The sequence below is a fragment of the Engystomops pustulosus genome, chromosome 2 (assembly GCF_040894005.1).
Source record: "Engystomops pustulosus chromosome 2, aEngPut4.maternal, whole genome shotgun sequence".
Taxonomy (NCBI): Eukaryota; Metazoa; Chordata; class Amphibia; order Anura; family Leptodactylidae; genus Engystomops; species Engystomops pustulosus.
The window spans coordinates 98,281,155-98,303,864 of NC_092412.1; the positions used below are offsets into that span (position 1 = coordinate 98,281,155).

The window sequence follows — 22,710 nt, forward strand, 5'->3', positions numbered from 1 at the left end:
AAACCTTTTAATTATGAAGGACATCTGTTTAAAAAAAAAAAAACGGAAAAAAATAACAGCCTGGTTATTATTGCTAGAACCCCATTTCAATTTCAACAAATTGGCTGTGATTAAACTCTAAATGGGAAGATCTTTAATACTACTAATATGGTTGATCAGGGCTTTGGTATTCAATAAACTAGTAGAGCTGACTTTACAGAAGTAGTTTACTGACCAAAGGTCACACAATGCCACAAACTAGGCAGAAATATTTAACTTGTTGATTAACTTTTTCCATTTGGGTTAAGGGCTATAAGGTACATAAATCCATAATGAATATTGGATTCCCATTAGGTGTAAAAAGAAAATACCACATAGTGTTATTGCACGCATTACTGAAAGCTTTCCATCATCTAAATATATACAAAATATATGCAAAAAAAAGTTCTTGCAGGTTTAGGCCCATTGCTAATTTGGCCTATATGAAATCATATAGATACCTAATATTGTTTGGCAATGCTTCTAGGTTAAAGTATATCCAATATCCAAAAAACAACAGTCAACAAAATACAGCATGAAATCAGAGCCATATATATATATATATATATATATATATATATATATATATATATGGCTAGCATTGAAAGTTGTATGGAGTCATAATGCAGTACAGTACAATGCATGGGTCTTAAGACTTTTCCTCAGTTTTAACAAATTTAGAAATAGCTGGGAAATAACAATTAACCCACTAAAGTACATTTAGAAATTCCAGTTGTCTTTGCATCCTTTAGTCAAGAGTTTAATCTAGCTCCTACAGCTTTCTATAGGTGGCTGCAATTGCGCCACACACTGGGGTCCAGTTTTTGGAGGGAGGAACTAAAGATTGAGCACAGTCCCATGGAAGCCACTGACAGAACCGAAGACCTTGGGATGCCTACACCCAGCTTTAATAAGCAATTGATGGACTCCCAGCCCTCACCCACTGCGAGAAGCTTTAATATATGGTAATGAGATATCCATGAACCAGAGGACCATCATCTTAAGGAAATCACACACAACTACCGCTCAACAGTCATCAGTGCTCAGGACCAGCTGATACAGGTCAAGTGGTTGCACCGAGTGTATCTGACACATTTGCACTTGCATTGACTCTCCTCAGATATGTGTTCTAGATGCAGAGAGGGTACGGGTACCTCCTTTCACATGGTATGGTAATACCCATCCATTCAGTATTATTGGATGGGCATTCTATCCTACATTAATGAGCATCTGGGTCTCCCGGGTGTCTGCTCTCCTCAGGTGTGTCTTCTATTTTGCTGAATTGGAAGCCACCTAAGCGTCCTACGTTAGCCAAATGGATCGGGCTGATTAATGCAGAACTTCCAGTTTATAAACTCACTTACATTGTAGAGGCACCCTGGATCATTTCTCTTTGATTTGGGGTGTGTGGGTGGCAGCCCAGACTGCTTTATAGCTCAGTCTGCGTGATTTGTGAATGGTTGGGAGAATGGGTGTTCTCCACCTTAGAGAAGGGGTGCCCCATGGGGGGGGGGCAATTATCTCTGTTTTTGCATCATTGACTGATTTAATTATCCTATGCTGAGATTTTCATGCCGATCATGCCCTTCTTGTATGATTGTACTTCCCTGAGCTGGATGTTTTCGTTTTGGACACTGTTATATTCTTGAAAAATTAAAATAGTTTAAAAATTTAATAACAAAATTCCAGTTTGTATGCCGTTTTTGAAACCAGAATCAGGTGTAGATTGTCTGGTTTTGGCTTCAAATACAAGACTTAAAAAAACACCCAATTAAATAGTAAAATCATTAGGAAAGCCTGACAATCCATGAGTTTTGCCAGGATTTCATGACATTGTTATGAAAAGCACATTTTGGGTATATTTAATCCCATAATAATTATAGTATGAAACATAAAACATTACATAGTGGTCTTACGGTCAGCTAACTCACAGCCTCATTGGACTATATTGGGGTCAAAGTTCGGTGTGATGCACGCACAGTCATTTCCTATTGGGGACACTTTCCCCGGCGATGTCAGACGGGCCACAAAAACCGTTTACCAACTTTTTTGGCCCATTCTTGGCCTAGACCCACATGAACATATGTGGGTTACAGGTCACAAATTTGGGAAAGTCATCCACTGTTTGCAGCCTGTTTGGGCTGAGTGGACATCAGCAGGTGAACACCACATACACCATGCAAGCAATGCTGCAATTAGCTGTCGTTTTCTCACAACCCCTAAACACAGTCGTGTGCCGAGGCCTTAAGATGACAGGGCCTATGGATAAGGATTATCAGGAAAAAAAAACGTGTATTACACAACATTGCAAATCTGTGTGAGTACAATTGATTAATATTATCTATGAACATGAGGCAGGAACAGAGACTATGCTGAAAGCTTGGTCTATGAAAAGATTGCTTTGGTTCAATATTCAAAGAATCTAGAAGGTACTTTTAGAAACCATTTAATGTAAGGAAAAAAAAATGAAACATTTTGACTTTCACCATTTTTACCATGTTGTGTCCTAAAAACCTAACCATAAAGAAATCACATTCTAAATATCAGGTTGTCAAATACATAATTTAATGAAAAAGTACTTCTAAAACATCAGGGACATCAGAAATTTCAAAATTGAATATATACAATATTTATATATAAAACAAAGTTACATGATGTACATATGTACAGGGGGCAAACAGATCTGCAGATGAGGAAAGAAGGTTATAATTGGAATCCACGATTTAATAACAGGCAGCATAGATAAGCAGAGGTGTAATAGCGTTGGAAGAGGTTTGATTCTCATATGATCCTGCAAGCCAAAATGTAATTCTCCATTGCATATATATAGCACCAACATATTCAGCAGAGCCCTATGCTGCTAGAAAGACAACAAACCAGTAATATGGTGAAATATTTCAATGTCAGGTATTCAGAGGGTGACCCTTTCTGTCGTTCTGGCTATGATCACAAGTAGCGATTATAAAAAGGGCACCACCCTTTACATAAAGATTTAGCGTATTACAAAATAGAAAATAGCCAAACTAAATATTAAAAAATGTGATTCTATTAGACATTCAAACAAACAATATTCTATGAGATCTCTTCATATTCTTTTATAACGGAATTGTATGTATTTTGCTGTGAAAAATGGAAAAAAAAAACGTTTTCCTTTTCCCATGCAATTAAAAAATTTACGTAATGGGGTATTCCCATTACAGCAAACGTAATTAAAAAGTTATACAATTTCCCTATGTACTTTTTGTATCAATTCCTTATAGTTTTCTAGATCTCTGCTTTCATTCTATGGAAAGCTCTATGTTTACTGACAAAAATCTGACCATGGTCACACAGACGCACAGCTCTGATTACTCTCTGTGATACGAATGAGCCATGCACCTGTGTGACTATGGTCAGATTTCTATCCACTAGTAGTAAACACAGAACCTTTCTATAGAATGACAGCAAGCAGAGCTCTAGAAAACAGAGGAATTGATACAGAAATTATATTGGAAAATTGTATAAGTATTTATTATAAAAAAACAACAATTTGCTGAAATGGGAATACCCCTTTAATTTGGTTTCCACAGCTTTCATGTATATACACAACACTAATAGTTGCAGAATGTTATTCTTTATCAAGTCTTCTCCAGCACTTTTCTTGAATTTTCTATACAACTTTCGCTAATTTATGACCAAATCTTAAATATGAAAGAACTAATTCACGTCAGACAGTTATGTTTATTATTAAAACATATGTATACCACTATTGGAAAATTCACTTATTCTTAATGACTATAACACATTAAGGGCTAAAACAAAGAGCCATGGCCTGACCTGCAGCTGCTGGATTTCACAGATTGACCACAGTGACGGGAGCAGGACTCAGATCACCATAAGATGATATAGCATGTAGGAGTGCTTTATTCCCTGATAAATAGCAGTGGTGAACTATAATACAGGTTTGCAGGGAATAAAGACACTCCTTATATCACATAACTCTATGATGATTGGAGTCCTAAGACACCAAACAATATTTAACCAAAATGGTAATAAGTCCAGAAACAGGGAATGTAAGCAGAGAACAATACATTGTCTGTTTGCTATCAATAAAAAAACACTCTGCAGGACATATATCAGTGCCCCTACACCTCTACGCCTTGAGGGCGCGGCTGCCGGTGGATTGAGCCAGCATTTATGCCCGTGCCTGCCCACTTTCTAAAAGCCTGCTGAATGTTCGCAGGCCTTGACTGAAAAAAAACGGTTGGACCTGGCATAGTTTTGCGTAAACACAGCCGGGATATACATCATGAGGTCTAAGCATCATGATGTATCTGTCATGGCGGTGTGAGGCAGGACTCTATCATATGCCAGCACACAGAGCGGGAGTGTATGATAAATCTCTCTCTCTCTGGTTTTTCAGCATACGCGAAGAGTTACTTCTTTATGGCAATTACTATTTTCAGGTGTGTTGATATCAGAATCCTACACTCTCCCAACTGTTACCAGAGGATAATCACAAGAAACTTCCCCCAGATATTCTTTGCAGGTCAAAGTTGAACTTCGATCAAGTCATAAACCAGCAAAAAAGAGCAAGCAGTAAGTGCAACTAGCAAACTAATCTACTCAAATGCTACTGTAAAGCAGTGGAAAGCTGCAAAAGCCTAACAAGTTTTCAACTACATTGAATTAGAAGCTTTTACTGCAGAATACAAGCAATTAAAAAAATTGGAATGTTCCCATTTCGGTAAATTAAATGTTATTGTTTGTATTATCAAAATTTATATAATATACTTTAGTATAAATTCCTCAGTTTTTTAGACCTGTCATTCTATAGCTACTTCCAGAGGACAGAATTGTGACCATGGTCACACAGGTGCACGGCTCGTTAGTATCACAGAGAGTAAATCAGAGAAATGGGTTATAACGAGCCGCGCACCTGTGTGACCATGGTCAGATTTCTATCCACTGGAAATAAACATGGAAGCTTCCTATCGAATGACAGCAAGCAGAGATCTAGAAAATTGTGAGGAATTCATACATAAAGTATATGTGAATATTGTATAACCTTTTATCACACAAACAATAACATTCATTTCCTGAAAAGGAAGTTACCCTTTAAGTATTTTAAAATAAAAACAAGATAACATTTTCTGAAAACAAACATCTGACACATTGCGAATTTGTTACCAGCACACTACTCTGCTGGGCATTTAAAGGAACCACTATCAGTACTTTGTCATGGAGATTAACACCTTATTTTTAGGCAGGGTGCCAGAGCACTCCTAACTATCCCCATTTCAGCATGCCCCTTTGTTGTGGCAGATGACCTTCCATCCTACAGGAGAGCTGGATAGTGATATCTTAGGACACAATGCACATTTCCGATGTAGAAAATGGTGTTGAGCTCCTCATGACTTTGTACAGCTTATTTGTATAACACTCCAAATTTTCTTTTTGTTAGTGCTACTACACAGACTGCAGGATGAACTGGAAGCTGTCGCATTGCTTGAAGAGATGCAGTTGGTGGATTATTAGGTTAATTTTGTTGTTGTTTCACGTTAAGCATGGTTTTCTATAGAGAAGGAAAACAGGGGTCTTAATATTGGGAAGCGCAGGGTTCCTGCATTGCCTTCCCCCTATCCTGTAGTCACACGCAGTACAGGTAAAGAGATTACAGTACCAGGATACATCCTAAATCACAATTTTGCTCTCACCTTCCACACTTCTAGATCTTTCAAAAGCTAAATATGGGCCTCAGTAGGGTTAGTTATGTAATGTGCTATTATAAGCAGAAGGTCTAGTATATTTGTTCTTGGCACATCAGTGTGAAACTCAGTAATTTTAGACTACAGAAGGACTCCCATTCACTCATGGTGATTTATAGACTTGTACCTATATAAAAAACATGGCAATGTTTAGCTTGTTATATTTGTAGCATTTTTATTTTGGAAATAAAAAGTTGTAAAACCACTACCTAGAGCATGCTGTGTTTAAGAAAAAAAACAATATGTAATCAACAAAAAAATGCAGTAAAATCTGCTGCAAAATTTAGTGGTCTTCAATAAAACACTATGTAAAAGACATGAGCTATTTTTAAGCAGAAACTACCATTGATGAGTAGAGGCTCAAAATCTGCATCAAAAACCAACTCAGATTTTCCTGCGTCAAAACCCGTTGAGGCTGCTAGAAACACCCGGAGTACAGCACTTCACCATCTCAGTCAGTCATCTAAGCCTTTCTGGTGAATTCCAATGAGAGACGCTCATAAAATATTATTGTAAATCTTAAAAGTTAAAGCAAACATTTGTAACACCAAGTTTCCATTTGTAGGGCTTTTTTTGTAATAATAACCTAATTGTGGGAGTATTCAGATGTGTCATTGCCCTGGTTACTGAAATAGAAGTGTTATCCTGGGTCTTTTTGACACATCCTGAACACACCTCATGTGTCAGTAACACTCATTTAAAAAAAACTTTTGATATGTTGTAGGGCAAGTAATTTCCCTTTTGCAATTGGATTAGTTGCCCAAATCTTGCTCCTTCCTCTTGTATTCTGCAGCCTTCCCCCTGTTGTCAGTGATCTCTCAGATAGCTGTTGCTAGGCACATTCCGTCCTACAGGGAGGGAAAATGAGACACCCCCCCCTCTCTGCTCCCAGCTGTTTACCTCACAGCTCAGTGCTGCCAGGAGCCCCAAATAATGTAGTAACCACACAACTACACTTATCTCTCCCTCAGCTTCCCCTACATCTGTATATAAACAAAACCACACAGACAGAAGATGCAGATCAATCACAATCCCCCCTTCCCCACCACCTCACACTCCAAAGCAGGAAATGGCAGGAGAGACTCTCCAAGTCATCCCCTCATGTGCTGTGCTGAAGTTTACATAGATCATTAGATATGACTAGATAATAGATATATGAGATAGATCCATAGATAGATATGGTGTCATTGGTCAGCAGCATGTGCTGGTGATGAGGTCACAGGATACAGGTCCTTCTTGTGGTTTGTAGTTTTTTTGAGAGCTGGAAACAATGGTTGCTATGGGCCCAAAAAGGTACTAAATGAGGACCGAGAGGCAAAATACTTTCAGTAATGATTTTCAGGGACACCTGGAGTGGAATCATGTAGTTTAGATGTTTTTTTTTCTCAGAATGACAGTTACACTTTAAGTATTGAAAATATATGTAAGCTTTAACAATGCAAATGCAGCATGACACAAAGATAGAATAAACATTTATTCCTCATTGCAGGTTGTGATCTGGCCAGGCAGTTGTGCTGTAACATGTAGAGTAAGTCCTGTCATTGGACTAATTTGTTGGGAGTCTGCTCAGTTCCCTATGGAGAGCTGATGTATGAGGTGCACTCATCCCCCCTTCTCCACTTGCATGGAGCACACGTCTGTCTCCATGAGACCTTAGCCTGCCTAGGCACATGAGAAATTTGTTACTTATGCACCAGCACACAAATGTGCTTGGTCTGTAGAAGCCACACAATATGCTGGTCACATTCTGTGGACTGAGCGTAGTGCAGTAGAGGGCAAGGAGTCTGCCAGGCAGCACCTGTAAGAGCGGTTTCCCACATGGTATTTTTGTCACATTTTTAAAACTCATCCAAACCGCTAATGGGAGCAGTTTTGGCCGAAACGCGTGCGTTTAATGTGAAATGCATGTGTTTTGTCCAAACCCCCTCACACTTGCGTTTTGGATGCGTTTAAAAACATCAGGCCTGATGTTCCATCAGCAGACAGGGCCTCCTTGCATCATATTCCACTATGATAAAGACTCCTGTACATTGCACTGTGCTGGGTCTGTGGCATGTGACCAGCCTACAGGTCCTATGTGGTTTCACATTGGGGTGTGTGCTGCCCATCGAAGTTTTGTCTCCGATGTGTCCGCAAAATAAAGATTTTCAAAGAAATGTTGAACCTTAACAGGTTGGTGTTTTTTTTCTGCGGATGCTGTGAAATCAGGTGTTAAGTTTTTTTTTTTTTTTTTGAAGAACCATAGACTTCTATTGCCTTCTGTGATCCGCATTAATGAAAAATGGACTGGTTTCAAAATTTTTCCTGCGGATCCGTTAAAAACAAAACAAAACGTGAAAACACCAATAAAAAGGCATCTGTGAAAATCATTGAACCATGTATGTGGAAAAACAACACCAATGTGAAAGAGCCCTTATACTGTGGTTTTCCCAGGAAGTAAAAGTATATTCGAAAAAATTATCTATCACCCCATACACCCTACTTCGGACATTTGCCTGGTTCGCTATGGTTTCTTTTGTCATAAAGGAAGTGTCTAGAGAGGACTGGCCAGCTAAACATTTACCATGCAGGAGGCATCAATAAATAGGAAACTAGGAAATGGAAGACTAAAAGAGAACCTTTTTAGTACTTGAGCACATAGTAAATCTCTTAAAATTTACTATGCTCCCAATTCAAATCCTATTTACCTGGTTCATGGGTGAATCAACTCTTACCCAGCTCCCTACCTGCTGCTAGTACTATATTAGCATGCTTGGAGTTGTGTTAGGAAGTGCAGTTAGAGGATAACACTTAAGATGTCACATTCGTTTTAAAAGCAGCATATTAAGAACTGTAGCGGGTGTAAGTCATTAACTCATGAAGTGCTGTTGGTGGAGGACTGATTTTTCATGTGCAGGTAGCCTAAAAGCCATTAAAAAAGCAAAAGAAAGCAAAAACTTGTTAAACAAATGTGCAAAACAACAAAAGAACTAGAAGAAAAATAAACACCAAAATGCTAATAAAAACCATAACTTGTGCTGCAAAAGATAAGCTCACAAAGAACCAACTATGTAAAAAAAATAAAATTATTACGAAACTTGAAATGTGGTGAAATAATTTTTTTTTTTGTAGTAATTTAGTGTATCCAAACAATAGTGCCATCAAAAATGCAACTCAAGTTTATGGCTTTAGAAAGGGGAGGGTGAAAAAAAAACTACAAAAAGTACCTGAACAGTAAGGAGTTAAGAATCCCATGTTTTAAAGAAATATATTTATATTTCTCTTGAAAACCCATTTGATTTTGCAACACAATATTTATACAAACTGCAAGTGCATAATCTTTCAAACATATTGTCACTTTATGACTACCATAAAAGAGGTATACAGTATGTATAGGAAGAGGTAAACTACTAGTTGATGGCAATTCCTCAGGGACAAAATAGCAGATCTTCACCCAAACACTTTGTAGGCTAGTCACCAGAAAAATATCAACCACAAGGAATTGATAATACAAATAATAAGGGGCTAAATAGAGGACCACTGAACTAATATTTTACCAAAAAAAAACCCCTCATTAGCACTAGCATACTTCATATACACATAATTAATCTTTATTCATCACATCAGTCATACACAATGACCAGAAAAAAGTATTTAAAGGGAACCTGTCACCAGGAGACCCATTTTTAGAACTCCTCCAGTCCCCACAGAGCATAGTACATACACTGCCAAAGTGTTTTTGTATAAAAAAAAAATAGGTTTTACAGAAAAAAAGATATGTTATATTGTACCTTTCATTAGCATGTGCTGTGTGACTAGGCAGCTGCCAATTGGGAGGGGCTGGAAAGGAGCAGTTCCCCCCCACCCTTGGGAAACATGTGACCTTTTCAAATGTATGAAGAACTCCCCTCACTCGGGATTGGCTGTAGAGGAGCAGGGGGCGTCGCTAAGCCAAGTGATGGGTGTTTTCATATATTTGAAAAGGTCACATGGAGTAGCTGTTCCCCAAGGGTGGGGGGAAAACTGCTCCTTTCCAGCCCCTCCCATTTGGCAACTGCCTAGTCTAACAGCACATGCTACTGAAAGGTACAATATAACATATCTTTTTTTCTGTAAAACCAATTTTTAATACAAAAATACTTTGGCAGTGTATGTACAATGCTCTGTGGGGACAGGGGTAGTGCTAAAATGGGTCTCCTGGTGACAGGTTCCCTTTAAAAACACCCCATTAAAAGAGATACACATAAAAAACTAACAAGTGTGATAATATCTGGACTGGGATAACTCATTGTGTATGACTGATGTGATGAATAAAGATTAATTATGTGTACCATATGAAGTATTGGTTCAGCGCTATTGAGGTTTTTTTGGGCTAAAAACTTTGTAGGCTAAGACAACGCATTATGAAACAAATCGAATTGTGTATATTAATAAACCAACTTTTAAAGAAACCGGTTGCACCAGTCACGCTCTTGTATCCAATCCACATTTTGCTGTATTATTTTTAAAGAATACAAAGCAATGTTAATGATATCCTTCTTCCAGATATTATATGATAGGATATATTATATGTAATATAGGTTTACAATATCCCAATAAAATTTAATTCCCATTACTTTAAAAAGGTGACATGTCCCCTCCCTCCCCCAAGAAAAGTGTGACGGATCAGGCATCACGTGTAACAAGTTTCTTTCCTAGGGAATTATTGAAGGCAACCTACAGTGTTTGGAAATGGAGGAACCACCCACAGCATTTACTTAATGGGTTCCAGTATGTTTTAAGCGGTAGAAAATCTATCGCCACAATGCTTCATCAAATCACTGATCCTACGACACAGATTTTCTAAAATGATGTTTATCCTGTATTAGACTGCTGGCAACCATTAGAATAAATAAAAAAAAATTATCAAAAAGGGGGAGGGAGTACAAAGTACTGCAACTGCTTATGTAGACCAGTTCTGAGTGTTCCAGTTAGGTTTTCCTCTATCAGAACAGACTGAAAGGGTAGTGTGTTGGGTGCCTAGTGCGATTTGTTCAAGCTGCCATTTCTGAATTCTGCTGAATATTGTGGATTCAACATGCAAATGCACCATGCTTAGCTTAGTTTCTCAAAGTGATTGAAATAAAATGATAAATTAGGTAACTCTACTGTTACTTCTTTTGTAAACAATATTCACACATTGGCATCTGGTTGTTATACAGTTAAAATATTTACATCAAGTGCATTGCACGACAAACAATTCCTGTACATTGCCAATAAAACTCACATTAAAAACAAAGTATTTACACAAAGTAATACTTTTTTCTTTGTTAGCAAAGAGATTTAAAAGCATATTAAAACTATGGTACAGAGTTCTGTCCCATATAAATTAAACAATGTGTTTGTATTGTATATTCTCAAAGGACATTTTGGTGGTAAAAACAATATAAAAAATGGAATTGTTCATATTATTCCAGCATATACTTCATTGAAAGAAACACTGAAGCCTGTGCATTCTCCAAGATCCCATCCTTACAATGACCCAGCTATAATGGAAATCTTTCTTCTCCATCACTGGATTTTAGGAGATGGCGCTCTTTTTTGCATGTCGGTATGCACAAGCATTAAATAACTGGACTGGAGAAGTGATGTGCTATCACCTCTGTCCTGAGCTGTGTGGAATTGCACTCTTTTTGCTTCTGTTACGACTGTTTCTATTTAAGTCTTTGTTAGGACTTTCCCGACTTGAGCTGCTTTTCCTTAGTCGCATGTGGTCCTTATTTTCATCACTTTCAGTTTCTGAGTCGCTCAGTTCAAGGTCTGGACAATAGCCATCGTTATCCTGATACGGAGTCCCAGAAGACTGGCTTTCAATAGTCTGTTTGTTCCATAATCGCTCTTTTGCAGATTGCCTTTTTTGAGGTTTTTCACTGCTCCACAGATCTTCTGCGGTCCTCACCAAACTATTTGTGGTTTCTTTGAATGATCGGCTAAAATGTTCAACACTAGATCTTCTAAAGTTCCCGGATCTGGACAAAGGTGTTGTGATTAAAGATTCTTGGTCATGAGATGTTTGGCTTAAGCTCTCCCTTTGGATTCGGTCTACGCTAGAACGTAAAATTCCATTCGACTTGCCTGACTTGAGATGTTCACGCTGAACTTTCCCACTTCCATTTGAAGACTGTCCATGAATTACAGCTTGTAGAGACATTGGTTTACCTGAGCTCCTGTATCTTGAAGTTTGCTGATTCACGGGTTCCTGATTCTCAGTGCGGGGATTACTACTCTCTAATAATCCATTCCTTCTTTGTTCAGATGCAAAGTGGGTATAGTGTTTAGTGACCTCTGAATGTTTCTGTAGTTCTCTGCCACTACCATGAAGTGAAGTATTGTTTTTATCAAGCAGGCCTGATCGCTTTCCAGTTTTCACTGAACAGTTTTTATAGTCACCTAGTGTTGATTTGGGCATTTTTAACTTCAACGTTATTCTTGGCGGAGGGTAAAACAATGTATTCTCCAGCACGCTCGATAATGGCTGCCCTAGAGACATAAAGTAGCAAAATATATTAGATAGGTACCCAAATAGAATAAAGAAGCTAAACATGTTATGGCATATTTATAATTATGTATTTACAGGAATTAAAAATTGTCAACTGCTTTTTATGGTTAAATAAAATATGACTGGATATGGTTATACGTTATGAGAACAGTGCAGTTGTCTAGTATAAATAAGTGAACTTTGCACAATTCTGGTATTGATACAAAATTATAGTTATTAAAAAAAAAAAAAAAAAACTCTTTAGTTTGAGTTCTTCTATGGCAAATGGCACAGTTTGGTGTTTATCAAACTGTCGGTGTAAAAATACAGACAGAGGGCCCCTGCCTTGTAGAGCCACTCTCCTAAACTCCCACGAGGTAGCAGTATCTGAGGGGTTTATATGCTGTGAGTAAACAGCTGAACAACCTCTTCACCCAACACAGGAGACCTATAAACGTGCTGTAGAAGATGTACTAAGTGACGGCCATTAGTGACCAATATAAAAAGTCATATGGTGGTCACTAACTGGTTAGTAACTAGATTTTAACAACAAGTACCAGACAAAAGTCGTCTCTCATAGAGCAAATGCTTGTCTGCCACACTACAAAGAATGCTTTCATACAGAAGAGCCCATCTAGAAATAACACAGAACACCTGGCTACCAATGCACGTCACTTGCTGAGAACAGTCCTAAAGTACAGTAGAGTGCCCTAAATAGAAGAGTTTACATTAATACAGTAACATACAATGCACTTTTGACTTAAGAATAAAAGCAATCTTTACAGGGGTAAGTGTTAAGAATATCAATTAGCTCCTTATAGCCAATACTACCCCCAAACCCAGTCCTGTTACAGGATATTCTCTAAATACCCATTGAAGCACCTGGTCTGGCTAGAAATCATCAGGATACACAACTACTCAAAAACGAGAACAAAAAGCCCATAGAAAAAGAGATTCAGTGTACAGGACACAGCTCCCATGTTACACGTCTGAGAACGGTGGGAACATTTCCTTTCTAAATTTCAGTAGCAAACAAACGGTATCTCTGTAATTTAGCACTATGCATCTTGATGGTTTCTAGCAGAAAATATAAATGAATAAATTACACAGCTGCAAAACTTCTACAGATATATTTGAAGGTTCATCTCGGTGCATACAGTATACTGTGCACAAAAATAGATAACTATGTATCACAGTCAGTTCTATAACCCATGGTCTTCTTGTATTCCTCTTCTCTGAAAAGAAAATTGAACTTAAGATAAGTAGGTTACCTGCTGCCATCTCCTGATTGACAAGCTGGACTTGTAAGTTGAAAATCTGCTCGTGAATTTTACTGTGGGACAGTTTGAGTTTCTCTCTTCTGTTAACCATGTAGCACAAATTTCTAACCTGTATATCAGTTAAAAAAAATAAATAGGATCATCAATTTAATCAATTCATTCAGAGATCTTTTTCAATAATTTCTGCTAGGAAAGAGGTTTTCCCATTGATAGGAAACTTAAAAAACCTAGCTGTTGGACCCACATCGAAGGGGTTGGCTACTATGGCACCTCTTTAACCACTGCTACTAATTCATGGTACAGGGCAGTGCTTGGGTCAAGTTAATTCCTATGCTATTATTCCTTCCAGATATTTATGAATTGTTAGCCAATTGGGGTGCTGCCAGTTGGAGGATTGCTGCAGGAACACACATATGGAACTTGCAGTTGATAATTTACTCAAATTTCTAAGAAGGAACAACAAAGGAACAGCATTACAGATTTACAAAAATATGCAGCAGAATTGTAATCTCAAAGGGAATACACGCCTTTACTAATATAGACCTCTCTAAGTGAAATTTGCTAAATAATGAATACAAGGACTTACTCTTTCAAGATCTTGCCTTAAGTGCATGAACATTCTCATCCGGGTATGAATACTGTCCTCCTTTGGCTGCATTAAACCATTCTGTTCTTCTTCTTTTGGTGGTACAAGCGGTCTGTTAAAATTACTTTTTCGTTTCAACATCCAGAAAGAATATATCAAATCCACTGTAAGCTTTGGCAATCCCAGTTCAGCTGCCACATTGTCCACATTTACCATTGTGTAAAAGTCTTCCTCCAACTCTTTTAGTTTCTGGGCGCGAAGGCTAGTTTTTTCACTCTCAGTTTGTCTGTTGTCAACATGAACTTTCTCAGGCTCGTCCTGATCTACTGAACAGTTCTTGTTCTTACTGTGCTTTAAGCAATATGACTTAAATTTCACTTCATCCCCTTCATCAAGTATAGTCTTCATGTCCAACGTATGCTCAAATGCACAAGTGACGTGAAAGGCTGTGATACAACTCTTAACTGAGCACTACAAAGAAAATGAAATCCACGGAGACAGAATATTAGCAGTATATTTTCACAACAACAAGCTTTGCTTTTTATAATAGACATTTGTATTGATATCATAGGTTGATATCCACATGAACATGTACTTTATGTAACATCTTGTAGTAAGAAATTCTTATCCCACTTTTGTTACAGAAGCAATAATATGGAGACAAACAAGACCGGAACCATAAGACTAGACATGTGCATGTCTTCTAGAATCTGCCGAAGTAGAGGGTATTTTTACAAAAAGCCACTCTTTGGTTTGTGGTCTAGCAGCTAGGAACAGCATTATTGTAGAAGGTCTGGAAGCTCACTAAACATTGATCCCAGTACACACCAATGGGACTTGAAACACAAAATTAAATCTCCTTTTCGTAGATTAAAGAAAACCTGTCTTCAGGATCCACAAATCACCACCAACCTGGACAGAGACCATCACATAATGACTCTATTCTAGGAAATTTGTATGCATACAGAATTAGATATTTGAATGCTGTATTCAAACACCTGTAAGGAGTCATGGGGGCAAAGAAGAGTGTGGGATGTCAACTGCTAGCTGAACTAATATCTTATATTTCAGGTACATCAACTGCCTATGGTATCTGATGATGAGGATGATTTACTTGTCCCGTGGCGGCAGACCTATACAGATCTACAGTAAAAAGCTCATATACTGTCATATAGTATCACAGTATATAGTATGAGCAATCAACTCTATTCAAATAGCCAAAACGCTGTAGCCCCAGTCCCCTAAACAGTGAATGGAGCCACAGGGCGCACACTTGGCTTAATTTAAACAAAGTAAAGGCCCACTCACACAAACGTTATTTTCCTACATACGCAAACTCTGTAGATCCGTTTTTACATTGTGCTTTGCACACATTTGTCAGCTTTTCTATGCCTCATCCCCAAAAACAGTCCGTGTGTCATTTGTAAATCATCAGTTTTTTTTGGATCCACACGAACTGGAGCCTCACTTAAATAAGGGCATTGGCTTCTACTATATATTTAAATGTGTGTCGTGCAACAGAATGAAAAAACAATACGCAAAAACAAATAAACCTGAATGCAATTAGCAAAAACGTGAGACTTGGACTTCAATAGGAAGGCACTAGCACATGACCAGTAATTACAGCCACACAAACACAGAACTAGGAAAAAAAACATCAGTGAGAATGCATCCATTAAACAAAATAGAGAGTTAAGCCATCCGCAAATACAGGTCCTTGAAAATGGCAAAAACCCATTTTCATGACTGGAGGTGATCCGTTTGGTTGGACCAATATTAATAAGCACATTATCACCTATCTTGCAAACAAACCAAGGCCAACCCTTTAACCTGTCAAGTGAGTTATGTTACATTATTTTTAAGGAACATATGAAGGCTCTGTAATACATAGGATCATATGCCTTGGAGCAGACTTTCTCTTGAAACCATCTGGCTGGTTTACTATACATTGCATATAATTATTATACTATTATTATACATTGCAAAGTACAATTTTTAAGCCATATTCAGACAAATCTTTTGCAGATTAAAAGATATATACTATACCTGGATGCAGGCTCCTGTCTTCAGTTTGCAGAGACTGCAGACCAATGCCCATCGACTTGGAGGTATATGAGAAAGCTTGGTGATGGGTTCCATTCTTTCAGGGCAAGCAATGCTCACCTGGATGCAAAAACATTGACAGCACTGAGTTTTATACAATATATACAATAATAAAAATTAAAAAAGATCACATCAGTATATTTCACTGTGTCCTTAAATTGATATTTTAAAAGGATGACCTGCTCAATATGCTTAAAGTATTGTGAATAAAACCTTTAATAAAAAGGTATGGTATAAATTTAAAGAGATGCTCCAGTGATTTTTTTTCCTAGTTCCATAGCATGTACATGTCTGCGTGTACTAACTCATTTAGTTATAATATCTGAAAATATTTTGACGTGTATGTCACTTAATCCAATTGTGACCTTGAATAAAAAAAAATGACATCTCTATTATCGTAATTCCTGCTGATAGACGATGCCATAGTGGGGAGAAACTTATTATATCTACTGCTGAGGAGGAGAGAGGTTCTGTTCATTAATACCAACAATGCAGGCCACAGACAATGGGAAGCTGTGTTGCTTGCAGCCTGAGTGACATCAGCTGGTGAGTGCCGCTCACCCCACCTATGTCCATGACAAATGACTGCCCCCACTGCAAACAAGGAATAGGACCAGCCCTTTCCTTTGCAGCACAGTTAGCACATTCCAGATGCGATGATACATGTGCCCAAAATATGTCCAACTCATGGCCAAAGCACCCGGTATACAAACTGTTCAACAAAAAATATTGATTGATTTTTACCTGCACCTTTACCATACTGTACTTTTTAAAAGAAACCCTAATAGTGAGGCAAACTTAGTCACCTAGGACTAGTTTCACACTATCTGTGATCAGCCAATGGACCGTGAAGAGTCTTGCGTTACAGACAGACCACACTTTAGGACGGAGTTCCTTGCACATGGATCTATAATGGAAGGAGTTTGTGCTTCCCTGCTAAACACCAGTGCAGATACTAATTTGTTACTGTAAAACCAACCTAAAAGTAATGGATATGGTACTGTAGAGATTTTCTCTCTTATGTGTTATTACTTATTTTCTATTAAAAAAATCTATTGTTGCAGATTATAATAGTAAACTTTGCAATATACTTTATTAAAGAAATATAATTTCCTTTTCCTCACTTTCTCCCTGTTTTTAGCAGTTGTGTAAGTCAGCTTTTGGTCCCTACTCTACTGACAGCTAATGGGTGAGAACAGGAGGCAGATTATTAACTATTTCCATACCTAAAAAACCTATCTGCTGTGCATGTAGCTTCACTGATCAACAGAAGAGCCATTTTATTATTGGATTTTGACTAGAAAAGTGTACCTAGGTTATAGAATACATACCTCCGGTATCCAAAGTGCGCAGCTGACATGTGCCCATTTTGTTCCAGTTCTCGTGGGCTTCATGGCTCCTCCTCTCTTTGGGCACAAAATACACTGTGGATGTACACCTAACACACAGGTGCGACACAGCCAGCTGCCTTCAGGAACCTTCAGAATACCATAACATGCCTTTCAACAAAGGGGGAAAACAAACAAAAAAGTATTTTTATATACTTGTTGAGATTATTTTTTTAATTTATGGGAAGGGGGAGTGGTGTTGACTGGATTTAATTTTTTTTTTTTAAACTTTTTTTTTTTTATTGTATTCTGCAGCTCCGTTCTACTCACCAAGCTGAACAAAGTATTTGCCAAGCAAAACTGTTATAACAAAAACATCTATAAAATATATTATAGATGTATTATACTATATTTATATTGAAATGTCAACTGCTACATTAGAATTTTAAGAGAAATTCCCAAAACATTTTACAATTAAAAAAATACAAAGCACAAACTAGTATTTTCTTTGGTGTTGGCACTAGACTTTATCTGAGATACAGTGATTTCTACAAAGCAAAAAATGCCCAATTTGGTGCCTACAAAAAGTGAAGCCCACCTGGTGAACACAGATGTTGCACCTGTCACAGAACACCATATCATTGCCCTCTTCGCTGTCAGGAGACCGACATACATCACAAATGACATCTTCATCATACTCTATGCCTAGACCTTCTTCTGTCTCTATGGCATGACTCATGTTTTCATGGCACTGCCTTTCCAGAACTTCTAATGTCTTCTCCATAGTGTTTTCATCCAAAGGAGCACATCCTATGGGAAGCACAGCAGGTAAACACTACACGAGGATCACTCAGAATAAGGAATAAAGAAGCAGCATGATGTTAAATGGACACCAACAATGTATATTCATAAGACATATTGCACATACAACATTTATAGAGAATTGTCAGGTCTTCATTCCCTTTTTAAAAAATAAAATTTTTCTCATACTTCAGTGTACTGAGCTGTGCAAACTGAGCTGCCACTTTTCACAAATACCATTTAAAGAAATATATGGCCCTTAAATCCCTTATTAAGATTTTTTCACAATTTTACCACCTATAAAAAGAGGCAATTTGGACTTTTTCCTTCATGGTGTTCAAGGTAGAAGATAAATACTTTTAGAATTTTGTAAATCAGAATATAGTATAAAAAACCCTAACTGTATACAATTGTATTACAGTTTATTGTGGATTTACCATTTTTTTAAAAGCCTGTAATAAATAATTTTGCATGAAAGGGCTGGGAGAGTATATAAATCCTTACGTAAAGTGCCTAACATCCCTTGTGTGCCAACAGCAGATAACTGAGGTTTCATTAGCCAGAAATTAGAACTTTTTATCTTTAAAAATCGATATAATATAGTGCAAAGAGATACTGAAGTAATAGCAATCTGTTGTTCCATCATAAATGATCCTAGGTTTCTCATCCATGTTAAGCCTCTTGCAGTCTGTGAAAATTGCTCTGTGCGTCAAGGGATCTACTGACCCGAATGTCTGATCACCGGAATAAACTGACATTCTGAGGTCATTCCAAGGATCACAGGTTCGAGTAGGGAGATCCATTCAGTGCACGGTGCAATTTTCACTGACAGAACTCACTCATGGGCAAGAGACCTTAGTTCCAATTTCTACAACAGTCCATTAATTAATTGTATTTACCCATATCTGCTAACTCAAGGTTGCATTCTTGAAGCCAAAAGAGGTCCACATCATCAAGATCATAACGACACATGCTCTCTGCAAGTTCCAGAATGTTGATATAACCAGGCTCTGTTGGCTCCTGGCCTGAACAATGGATGTACTTTCGTGGTCGAGAATACAGAACCTCCTTCACCTTTTCTGCAATGATCCTAAAATATCAAAGAAGCAGATGTTTCAAACAAAAAAAAATATTTATAGCATTTGACCCTTTACTGCAACCATATGTGGAAAAATTATCCAGCCACTAACAACAGAACAAGCACAAAAGATACAGCAAGTTACTTACTACAGAACAGTTATCTTGTGCTTTTACACAGCAGTATAAAACATAAAACATAAGAACACCCAACTTAGACAATCACTAGTTACAAACAGACCTCTGGATTTTAGCAATTTACATAACTTTAGCCTTTAGGCTACTATAAACAGTTGTAACAGTTATCAAAGTAGCCTACAATTAAGCTCTACTGTTAATCCTGGTGACAACCCAATATTTTTAAAATCCAATTGTCACAGAGACCCAAAAAATGTTTTGACTGGAGTTAATTATAAAATATACAGTTCCGACTTGCATACAAATTTAACTTAAGAACAAACCTATAGAACCTTTCTTGTATGTAACCTGGGCACTACCTATACTGTAGTTTGGACTCTGATCATTTAGGCTCAGCTCACTTCTCTGTTACGTGTTCAGTCAATTTACATCAATTATTGTGAGCCAAAACCAACAAAACCAAGTGTGGTCGAACACACGGAACAGGTACAAGTCTTTCTATTATACCTTACCTCTGTATAGTTGCCGGAAAGACCTGTGCCTGTTCTGTGCGTTCTACCATGCCGGTTTTGGCTCACAATTACTAATGCAAATAACCGAAGCCTAAAAACAGAGGGGAACTGTGACTTCCCTACTAATGTAAAATTTAATTTGTCTTAAAAGGGAACCCATCATCACGGAGGGCATTTTTCAGTGATGACCAGTTTCAAAAGGGCATATAATTCTCAATACAAATAATTTTTTGGTTAGACCTTAAATTGTTTTACTTTTTTATAATCCTTTAGTTTATCTTACTGGACTCCCTCCTCTTCAAACCAGCCCCTTCAACATCCACTCTCTCCCTCGCTCCCCCTGCCGACAACCATTTAGATTTGAAGCATCTTATACTGCACCAGATAAATCAGCAGAGAACAGTCTCTGCAGTGGTCTAAAGACAGACGCATTAATACATTTCCCCCCTTGTATATAAAACACCAGACACAGAGGTCACACATTATCGCAGATGTTCTGCTTTCTACCTGAGAGAAGGCTGTGGGATAGAATCTGGATTAGCAGGTACTTGGACACCTTTCTCCCACTCTTGTTTCCAAGTGTCTGCAAAGTGATAGTAGTCCTCCACATTGACATGTTGAGAATCTGGAATCTTCATGGCACTGATCAAGTCTTTCCGGAACACCTAAAATAAATACACACACATATATAAATATGTATATATACACACATATATATTATATCGGAAGTCATGCATTATCAGAACAGCATTAGTACCATCATGGAAATATTAATCTAAAGTATGTAGAATTGTTGAACTATAGGGCAATTGGCATCTCTTGAAGTCTCCAGGCAGCTTTTACAACATCCTGGAGTTCTTTAAAGGACACCTGTCATCAGGTCTCTGTCACCATTTCTGTCACCTCTACCTCATACACACAGGCTGCAGGGGGCGTGGTTGCCAGCACTAGGAAGCACATGGAGGAGACATTACACCATTATACCTCACACCATTATACAGGCTGTCAGTCAAGCACTGGGGGTGTGGCTGTGCCTCCCACTCATGAATAAGCTGGACAGCTTGAATATGCTAATGACTCATTGGACATCTCGCAGGTCATTTGCATACAGCTTTAGGACCTCATTGCTTAAGTTTACAGGCATGTAGAGGGGCAATGAAAAGATAGAAGCAATGCTTTCTAATGGCAGTATGAAAATATATTTACCGTATATACTCGAGTATAAGCCGACCCGAGTATAACCAGAGACCCCTAATTTTACCATCAAAAACCGGGAAAACCTATTGACTCGAGTATAAGCCGAGGGTGGGAAATGCATTGGTCACAGACCCCCCTAGTATGTAACCAGCAAGCCCCCAGTAGTATACAGCACTGCCCCGCATTAAAAAAAAAAAAAAAAACTTATATACTCACCCTCCGGTGGCCCCGATGTCCGTGCAGGTCCTCTTCTGGCTCCCGCGGCCGTCTTCTTTCTTCTCTAACTTCCTGCTGGGCGCCGCCATTGTTCTCCCCCGGACGGCACTTAGTATGACGTGCCGCTGCTGACGTTATACTAGGCGCCGCCTGGGGGTGAAACGTGGCGGCGCCCAGCACGATTTTAGAGAAGACAGAACACGGCCGCGGTAGCCAGAAGAGGACCCGCGCGGACATCGGGGGAGCAGCGCTGCACGTCGGGGCCACTGGAGGGTGAGTATATAAGTTTATTTTTTTTTAAATTCTTTTTATGACTCATGTATAAGCCGAGGGGACGGTTTTCAGCACATTTTTTGTGCTGACAAACTCGGCTTATACACGAGTACATACGGTAGTTTAGGGGGTTAATTTTCCCTGACAAGTTCTCTTTAAAGTTTCATAAATTATCACCTGAAGACCGGTTTGTGCAGACTTCAAAAGACATATGGTCATATCTTCCCTACACTCACCCCTGGGAACCCGACTTCACTGTGGACAGTCTTCTCTCTCAGCAGTGGTGCTTGTGTATAAGCAGTCTTTGGCTCATAGGCACACTTCATCTCCCCAGTCTGAGTAGAGGCATCTTTGTGGCTCATGCTTTGAGCCTTACTCATCTGGACAACCCCTAGTCTGCCCTAGAACCCCTGCTTGATAATGGCATCCACCCGATCCACACTCAGGACTGTAGATCTTTGAGGTGCAGATTCAGTGACTCCATCCTGGCAGCCTCTCACACCCTTAACCATATCTGCTAACTGCAGAGTTATCTCTGGGGGGCCTATTCACCAACCCCTCCCTCTTAGCTTTCTCATACTGGGACGTCTCTGGTTCTGGTGCAGGCATAACTTTGTTGTTACAATCCTGTCCTACATGCCAAATCCATCCCCTTGGATGGTACATCAAGCACATACACAGATGTCATTTACTCCAAATCATTTCCCAAGAATACATCCACAGACAATTTCTTTGACAGTCCAACTTCCCTGATACATCTACCAGCACAACTGTGCATACAAACAAAAGCAAAGGACACTCCTGGATGAAGCCTGCACAGAACAGTCTACAAGGTCAGCGTTCATCAAGCCGTAAAGAACTCCAGGATGTTGTAAAAGCTGCCTGGACATTTCAAGAGATGCCAATTGTCCCATAGTTCCACTATTCTACACACATTA

The 22,710-nt window shown here is 38.5% G+C and overlaps 1 protein-coding gene across 7 annotated transcripts in view; it reads right to left on the minus strand.

The window, feature by feature from the left end:
• Positions 1-10,934: 10,934 nt before the first annotated feature.
• JADE3 (jade family PHD finger 3) overlaps positions 10,935-22,710 on the minus strand; it is a 36,724-nt gene continuing 24,948 nt past the window's right edge. For all 7 annotated transcript variants that reach the window (XM_072135661.1, XM_072135656.1, XM_072135657.1 and 4 more), the window contains 8 exons: positions 20,594-20,751; positions 19,259-19,449; positions 18,157-18,368; positions 17,562-17,729; positions 16,174-16,290; positions 14,128-14,598; positions 13,533-13,650; positions 10,935-12,263 (listed from right to left, as the gene is read on the minus strand). In XM_072135661.1, the coding sequence (XP_071991762.1) occupies positions 11,380-12,263; positions 13,533-13,650; positions 14,128-14,598; positions 16,174-16,290; positions 17,562-17,729; positions 18,157-18,368; positions 19,259-19,449; positions 20,594-20,751 (2,319 nt within the window). In that variant the 3' untranslated portion in view covers positions 10,935-11,379. The remainder of the gene's footprint in view (positions 12,264-13,532; positions 13,651-14,127; positions 14,599-16,173; positions 16,291-17,561; positions 17,730-18,156; positions 18,369-19,258; positions 19,450-20,593; positions 20,752-22,710) is intronic.